Source organism: Brassica oleracea, chromosome C2 (genome assembly GCF_000695525.1).
Source record: "Brassica oleracea var. oleracea cultivar TO1000 chromosome C2, BOL, whole genome shotgun sequence".
In the NCBI taxonomy this organism is placed as follows: domain Eukaryota; kingdom Viridiplantae; phylum Streptophyta; class Magnoliopsida; order Brassicales; family Brassicaceae; genus Brassica; species Brassica oleracea.
Window position 1 is genome coordinate 12,250,684 of NC_027749.1, and position 9,191 is coordinate 12,259,874.

The 9,191-nt window shown below is 33.2% G+C and overlaps 1 protein-coding gene across 1 annotated transcript; it reads left to right on the forward strand.

The window, feature by feature from the left end:
* The first annotated feature begins 3,552 nt into the window (after window positions 1-3,552).
* On the forward strand, window positions 3,553-4,684 carry LOC106326164. Its single transcript, XM_013764184.1, has one exon. The coding sequence runs from the start codon at window positions 3,556-3,558 to the stop codon at window positions 4,672-4,674; it is 1,119 nt and encodes a 372-aa protein (XP_013619638.1). The 5' UTR covers window positions 3,553-3,555; the 3' UTR covers window positions 4,675-4,684.
* The last annotated feature ends 4,507 nt before the right edge of the window (window positions 4,685-9,191 follow it).

The window sequence follows — 9,191 nt, forward strand, 5'->3', positions numbered from 1 at the left end:
TTGATCACTAGGTTGTTAGAAATGAATGGAAGTGAATGTGGAAAATCATAGATGACGTTAGGAAATGATAAAATGCATTAATTGATTGTAGTGGCTAGTCAGTCCTAGTTCCCGCATAGAGTAGTATAGAGTGTTATGCGGGCAGGCTGGTCTAGAACCACTTCACTGAGTAACTTGTTGCTCACCCCTCCATTTCCAATTTTTCCCTGTGCGCAGGACTGTAAGTAGAAGTATATGGATGTGGGTGTGACGGTATTTCAAAGAAGGTTATGCGCTCGTCTCTCGGGACCAGTAACGGGACACGTAGGGTTGTCTAAATGAGTAGACACGTGTCTATAACGCCCCTTCGATAACCCCGGTCGGACGCCGGGGGATCGGGGTGTTACATGGTGGGTTTGGAAAGGAACTTCACGAGGAACATTTTCCCAGGTTTTTTTTTTGTTTGATGTTTACTGAAGATGAGAAATGATGGATTGGAGAAGAATAACTTTCTTTTTTTATAAAGAGGGTAAAATATATAAATTCCGTTATTATCCTTGATTACAGGCCCAGTTAGGCCCAGTTAAATTAACTCTACTTATAAAATGAACAACTAGGTGTCAGTAAAAAAAAATTAAAATAATTATATTTTAAAATAAAATTTTATTAATATTGTAAATTTTCTTTTTCGTATCAATATTTTAATATAAATTTAATTTAATTAAATATAAAAATTATATTTAAGAATATGCATGTATATATTTGAAATTATAATCTTAGATAGATTTTTCTATCTATTTATTTTAATTAAATATATTAAATAAATTTTTAATAGATGCATAATTACCAAAAATTAAAATTAAATAATATTTATAAAATTTGTAGATATATTAGAAAATAATGATTGTGCGATTAAATTTTTACAATTTTCTAAAAAAATTGTATACAATTTTGAAAATTTTAGTAATAAAATTGTGTAATTTAAAAATATATAATTAAATTATATTTCGAAATTTATAATATCATATTTGAATATATTTATTTTAATGATGATTTATGAGTTATTTCCATATTCTAAAAAAATTTCCAAAAATATAAATTAACATTAAATGCAATTGTCTATGTCATATTAAGCTATAAGACATGTCTTCAATTTCAGTTGCCATGTCATATTTGTTTTGTGAAAGTGATTGTAGAAAAGACATGTGACAAAATCACTTCACAAATATAGTTTAGGGGATATCATCCCACAGTCCCAACAATTGCTTATCACTCAATATACTGGAAATATTCTTATATAACTATATCATAAATAAAAACGTTTATTAAAAATTAATAATAACTTGTATTTATATTATTTGGTATTTTTAGAAATATTTGGCCATGTTTATTGTTTTGCTAAATAGACTATGTTTTTTTGAATGAAAGCTTTCGAACTAAAAACATAAACTATTACGAGATAAGGATAAAGTTTGCATGAAACAAGCTTCATGAATCATTAAATCTCAACCTATGAAACGGTAAAGGTAAAGACTAGAATAACCAATAAAGCAATGAAAGACAATATCAAGTGATAAGAACCACAGCCACAGCGACAACGTTTTCCTCTCCCTCGAATAGTCTTCCATTCCATATCTTGGCATTTAATAGGAAGTTTTGTCTCTCTCCCACCTCTCGTCAAGCTGAGCGAGCAAGATGGCTCTGTCACAACTTCATCTACATCACCTAACATTTCGAACCGAGAAGGACTCTCAAATGCGCAAGGGTTAGATGATGTGGTTAAGGGATCAACAACTAAAGTTTCACAAACCTTAGTGTTGGTAATGATTGATGGAGGAGACTCCATAATAGGTGTTGTAATGGGAGTAAATTGTGAATCTACTAATATGGGTAAAGTGGTGACAGAGTTTGGCGAAGCAGTGGAGTTCTCCTGCTCTAAAGTAGGTTGCAAAGCCGAAGTGATTCCAAGTTCATGTACGAGACCTTCAATCTCTGTAATATGCTTCTAAGGCTCAGGGGACTACAATCTGGAGTTGGAAGAGAGAGCTTTGCATTGGGATGTATTTCTTTTTGATGGATAGCTGCTGAAGATGAGTCAACATTATCCTTTTGCTGAAGGATATCAATATCCACTACAGGGACCTCAGAACATGTGTCTATAGAAGGGGCAGCGACCTGAGCAGTTGTAGAAGGGAGAAGACATCTCTTCACTTTGTGCCCTAGATTACCACACATCTCACACATAGATGGAATCCATGTATACTCAACATTAACAAAAAAGATGTTACCTTGTTTATCATCCAGGGCAATAAGCTTTGGAAAGTCTCTATCGAGCTCCATCTCAACTAAAACCTTTGCTTCACCCATACTAGTAGGATCAAGCCGGGGTTTATGCGTAAGAATAGGTTCTCCAAGTCCTGAAGCAACATGACTTATTCCTAATCTTGAGTAGCAACAATCAGGAACATTCTTCAAGTTGGCCAAACCGGAAGCGTAGAGATTTCAGGGATATTCATAAATAAACTATGTTATATGAGTTTTTTCTTCATTCGAGTGAATACAATTCTAGTTAACAAAATTTCTTTTTATTATTTTAAATATTAAATATGAAATAAATATGTCATTTATTAATGGAAAATTCTATCAAATAGTTTTTTAAAGTTTTTGTCACAAAAATAGACCTTAAAAAATGACCAAAATAGCTATTTTTTATTTTGAAAATTTAATTTTAATTTTTTTAAAAAATATTTGAAACTCTATCCCCAAAACTCCACCCCTTAACTTTAAACCCTAAGTCTAGATTAGTCAACCCTAGGATAAAAACACATTTTTACTTTTTAATAAAACTTATTTTGGTCATTTTCTTCATTGATCGATATTTTTGTGACAAAAAAATTAAAAAAAGACTATGCTAGAGAATTTCTATTTATTAATCTTCATTATATATATATATATATATATATATATATTTAAAAAAAATCCAATTGATTTAAATCAATTATAAAAATAATTTTTATTGTAACTAATAAAATTTATGAACGTAAATTAAAGTACTAATGTTATTTAATCTCTTTAGATTGGCCATATAAGTGACTTTCGACAGCAAACATATATGGTTTTATTTTTAGCATTGCACCATTTCAGGTTCAGCAATATTGGATAGTATAACTTGCACATCATCTCCTATAAGCTTACAGATAATATGGCAAAACCTCGTTTGCTGGTAATCTCATCCTATATCAAATCTGACAGAGAAAATAGCATTAACTTCTGATGAATTGTCAAAGAAAGATATCAAAACTTATGATTTTAGGACAATGCAGATCTAGTTAGGAAACAGAAAAAGGGAAGATAAGGTACTTGGGTGGAAAGAAAATAATCCAGTTAAGATTGTCTGGTCCACATATTGAAGCTTAATTAAGATCCCTAGTGTTACACTTGGTGGCCAAGGCTAGTCCTCTGCATTAATAAGAACTCGTGTCAACTATTCAACTCGTCGTCCATGTCTAAGCCTAATATCTCTTCAACTAGATTCCTCTTCTCTCTCTCTCTCTCTCTATAGGCTTTCAGACAGCCATGTCCATGCTTCTGAGACGGCTCTCGAGTCTCGGACTTGGGAAACATGTGTCCGTGAGATCCTCTCTTCTTCTATTTTTCTCCAAAGGATTCTCAACTACATTGCTGCAAACCCCTCCTTGTGAAATCATGTTTGCTGAGCCTTGTGGAGGGGATCTCGGAAAACTTGTGGTTATGAATTTCAATGAACTCGAGTGCACCGAATTGGAGAAGAAGGTACCTCTGGAGTTAGTGAATGATAAAGGCACAAAGATAACGATAGGGGCATCCCATGGCTGGATAGCTACTATGAAGGAAGATGGAATCCTGCGTCTACAGGACGATCTAATCCCAGTTGAATCTAATTCAGGTCCGAGACGCATCCCACTGCCTCCTCTTGTAACTCTGCCTCATTGCCAAACTCAAATCATCACCAACGTGTCAATGTCATCATCTTCGCCAGAGGATGATGAGGACTGTGTCGTGGCTGTCAAGTTCTTGGGTCCCCAGCTCAGCTTTTGCAAACCCGCCGCTAAGAGTAGTAAACCAGGGTGGACCAACATCAAGATCGAAAACCCCTGCTTCTACTCATCCCGTGTCATGTTTTCCAAGAAAGACAACATGTTTCGCATCCCCGGATCTGGAGGCCATCTCATCGGTTCATGGGATCCCTACAGACCCAATAATAACCCCACGTTTCAGCGCTTGCGGTTTACAAACATGCCCAAGCTGACCAAGGCTAAACAGAATCTTATGGATATGTGCTGCAGGAGCGAGCACTTGGTGGAGTCACTACCCACCGGTGAAACTTTCTTGGTCAAGTGGTACAAGAAGACAACCAAGATCGCCAAGGGTGGTATTGCTAGAATGAGAACCAAAGCTTTAATGGTGTTCAAGATAGACGATGAAGGAAATGCTGTTTACACTCATGACATAGGAGATCTCAACATGTTCCTCTCAATGTCTGAACCTTTCTGTGTCTCTGCTACTTCCTTTCCTGGCTTGTATGCTAACTATGTCGCAATCATTGATTTCGACGAATCAGGTTATGTCATTTTGGAGTCCTGCGCTATCAAGAGCAGCTCTTCACGTTGTTGGGCCCCTTACCACATTCCACCACAAAATATTGTCGAGTCTTAGTTTTGGATTCTGAGTCTGTTTTTTTTTTCTGTTACACCATATCTATTCCTCTGTATAATTGGTATTGGATTTGCTCTTAGAGAAAAAAAGTGATATCATCTATCAAGAGAGCAATGCAACAATGAAGATACACAAAGTGAGAATAAAGCAAGCAGGTACATTGTTGCAATGCATCATGCAGTACAATGAAGATAGCAAATGGATCATTTAGCCTTCTTTCCTTATACCATATTATACATTAAGATTCCTCATACAAATTCACTTGGGTAGCTTCAGTTGCCGTGGAACTCAATATCTTTCTTTGACAATTTATGAGAAGGTAATGCTACATCCTCAAGTCCCCATTCTTGTCCCGCTACTTTCAGATCTTTCATGCAAAATATCTACTTACACATTCAAGCTTTCCTTTGAGATCTTACATGAGGCCTTTTTAATGAAACAAGTCCTCCACGATTTTTTATGTCTTTCTCGTTTTCTTACTTTAAATTGGTTCATTAGCAGAATCAGGGTGTGCCATATGCGTATTGAAAAGAGCTTACAGGATATATATGATCTGTAAGATACATTATCCAATATTCCTGAAATAGTGAAATGCTAAAAACCAAACCATATTATGTTTTAAGTCTATTTTCTACATGAATCGGCCATATCAATCTATCTATCTTGACCTATTTTCTGGTAAAATCTTGACCTACATTTAACATTCCGGATCCTGAACTACATAAATTCAGTAAGCACCAAGAAGCCACCACCGTTTAAATTTGCTATGGTCTTCTCCAAACTCAAGCGACTCAAATCCACGATGCACAAATTTATGCGAGTATTTTCTTTGTAGAGCAACCTCATTGGTAAGTTTCTCATTTTAAGGTTCTTAAATTTTTTATTATTATTATTTAAATTTAATAAAAGTAACTGATTAATTTTAATTGTCTTAAATAAAAAATAGTTTCTGAAGTGGACTAAGAAGTTCTAATGAGATACTAAAAACATCTTATATAATTAACTACACATATATGAGGCAAGTAGTTCTGGACCAAACCCTTAAATACGCCGCCGCCAGACCTTCCCCGGAACAATAACCATATTTAACCAATTGAACAATAACTAGATTTTAAGTTACGCATCTGTGAGTATTTTTTTTTTTTCATTTTGTAATGAATATTCTAATAACAGTCATTATCTTTTATTATTTTTCAAAAAAATTTCATTTTTTTTTGTATAGATTTGGTGTAAATATATATTATGATAAACTTATGATATATATTTTCAAACAATTTAGTTAATACCGTTCGATTCGGTTTAAAATTTGACAAATGATTTTATACATTAGTGTATGTTACATAATTGCATGATTCAGAATATTAGTATGGATTATTATTATTCCATAAAAAAGTTGCGTACAAGTAATATAAAACAAAATATTTACTACAAATGACGCCATATTCAATTTATCTATTAATAATAGCAATCTCAATTAATTTCATAGGCTGTGAATCTCTACTAAGTTGAAAGGCTGTGTTTTCATCATAAAAGTTGTCAATTTATATTTGTGTGTTTCCAATATGCAACTTAAAAAGTTTAAGAATTGTATTTTTTTTATCTAAAATGATATATTAATTTTGAAATGTTGTTAAATATTTCAAAAAGTATTTTTGTAAATTATTTGTTTCAAGATTTGTACATTACTTAGTGTAAAGAATCATGTTTTTCCATTGTAAAAGAAAAAATAGTTTTTTTTTTAAATTACTAAGTTTTCTTTTTATAATAAAGTTGGTTTTTTTTAAATCATGTGTCTATATAAAAATTATTTAAACTGTTAAGGTGTCTTTTTATTATTAAAATGTTTAATTTGAAATGATGTGTTTATTCAAAATATATTCTAATAGTATCATTTTAAAATAAATATCCTTAAATTGAAAAATTATGACTATTCATATAAGCATCATTTCAAAATAATTATTATTAAAATAAATAGATGTGACTATTTAAATTGAAAAATTGCGACTATTCAATGTTAAAGGTTGTGTTTTTTTCAGCATGTAACCATTGAAAATAATTATCAAAGTATTTAGATGTTATTTCATAATAAAAATTTATTTATAATTTCAATTAATGTAAAAGCTGTATTTTTCTAGTATGTAACTATTACAAATGGTTATGAAAAATGTTAAGATGTGTATTTTCATCATAAAAATATATTTTTATATCCAAATAATGTGTTTTCATTATTTAAAATCTAAAGAATCATGTCTTTCCATTGTAAAAGACAAATTAGTTTTTTAATTAATTAGTTTAAAGAATCATGCCATTTATTAATCTTCATAAACTATTATTAATATATATATATATAATATTCAATCGATTTAAATCTATTATAAAAATAATTTGTATTTTAACGAATAAAATTTATGAACGTAAATTAAAGTACTAATGTTATTTAATCTTTTTAGATTGGCCATATAAGTGACTTTCGAGTTTCGACTACAAACATATATGGTTTTAATTTTAGCATTGCACCATTTCAGGTTCAGCAATATCGGATAGTATAACTTGCACATCATCTCCTATAAGCTTGCAGATAATATGGCACAACCTCGTTTGCTGGTAATCATCCTATATCAAATCTGACAGAGAAAATAGCATGAACTTCTGATGAATTGTCAAAGAAAGATATTGAGTTCCGTTGATTGCTTCTTCAGCAAGACAATTATTGGTGTTAGAGTCCTTTTGACATTTTGTTTTACAATATGAAAGATTGAAGCTACCAAGTGACTTTTTATGAAGAATCTGAATATATAATATTGGAAGGACAAAAAGGTCAAATGATCCATTATCTTCATTGTACTGTATGCTGCATATCAACTATGTAACTGCTTGCTTTATTCTCTGTTTTCACTTTATGTTTATAAAGTAATTAGCTGGAAGATAGATGATATCAAAATTTTCTCCAAGAGCATATCCAAAATCAGTTATACAGAAGAATAGATATGATGTAACCGAAAAAAAAAACTGAGAATCCAAAACTAAGACTTGACAATATTTTGTGGTGGAATGTGGTAAGGGGCCAAGCAATGTGAAGATCTGCTCCGGATATAGGAGGAATTCAGTCAGACAAAGGCTAATTCGTCGAAATCAATGATTTCGACATAGTTAGGATACAAGCCAGGAAAGGAAGTAGCAGGGACACAGAAAGGTTCAGAGTTTGAGAGGAACATGACGAGATCTCCCATGTCTTGAGTGTAAACAGCGTTCCCTTCATCGTCTAATTTGAACACCATTAAAGCTTTGGTTCTCATTCTAGCAATACCACCCTTGGCGATCTTGGTTGTCTTCTTGTACCGCTTGACCAAGAAAGTTTCACCGGTGGGTCGTGACTCCACCTAGTGCTCGCTCCTGATGCACGAATACTTGTTTCCCAAGGCTGAGCCTCCTGATCCTTCTAAGAAGCAGATACATATGGATGTTCTTAACCTAAAAGCCTATAGAGAGACAAAAGAGGAATCTAGTTGAAGAGTTGATGTTAGGTTCATATTCTCCATTAATACAGAGGCATTGCCTTGGCCGCCAAGCAGATGTTCGTCTTCAGTAAATGCACGAGACACAACATTGACTGAGAATTTTCTTTCCACCCAAGTAACTTTAATCTTACGTTTTTCTGTTTCCTAACTGGATCCGTATACCGTATTGTCCTAAGATCAAAAGAGAAAGCTAATTCAATTCATACAGAAAACACTAACGGTTTCTTTATTTCGAATTTTGGTAGTCCCTAGTTACTCTGTTCCAGACAAGGCTTACTGCAACCAAACCAGTTATTATTATTAGCAAAAGAACATCAATCACTTTTTCATTTCACATATATATATATATATTGTAAACTTAAGGATTTAGAACTGTAAGTTTCTGTATATTATTAATGAATAAGTATTCCCTTTATATATGAGTTACAAGAGAGATAAATGGAAATACAATAATAGGAAAGATTACAAATCATAAACATAAACATAAACGAATTAGGAAATAGACAAGTTGTAGCCGCCTCTCTCTGCTCTCCAAGTCTCGCGGCCGCATCTCTCTCTCTAGGGTTGGACCGTCTCTCTCTAAGTGTCCGGGCCGGTTATGGACATCCACCAATTGATTTATAACACTCCCCTTTGAATGCCATAACCATACAAGGATTGTAATACACTTAATGTTGTCTCATTAAAACCTTATCAGGAAAACCCTATGGGACAAAACCCTGATGAAGGAAAAAGAGTACAACACGTACTACTCCCCCTGATGTGAACCTCAGTGGAGGTCCTTCAGCCTACGCATCCCAATCTGATGCGTGAGCTTCCTGAACGTGCAGGTAGGAAGTGCCTTGGTGAATAGGTCAGCTGAATTGTCACTGGATCGTACTTGGACGACCTGGACCTCATCGGCTTTCTGAAGCTCGTGAGTAAAAAAGAACTTAGGCAATATGTGTTTCGTCCTATCACCTTTTATGTAACCATCCTTGAGCTGAGCAATGCACACAG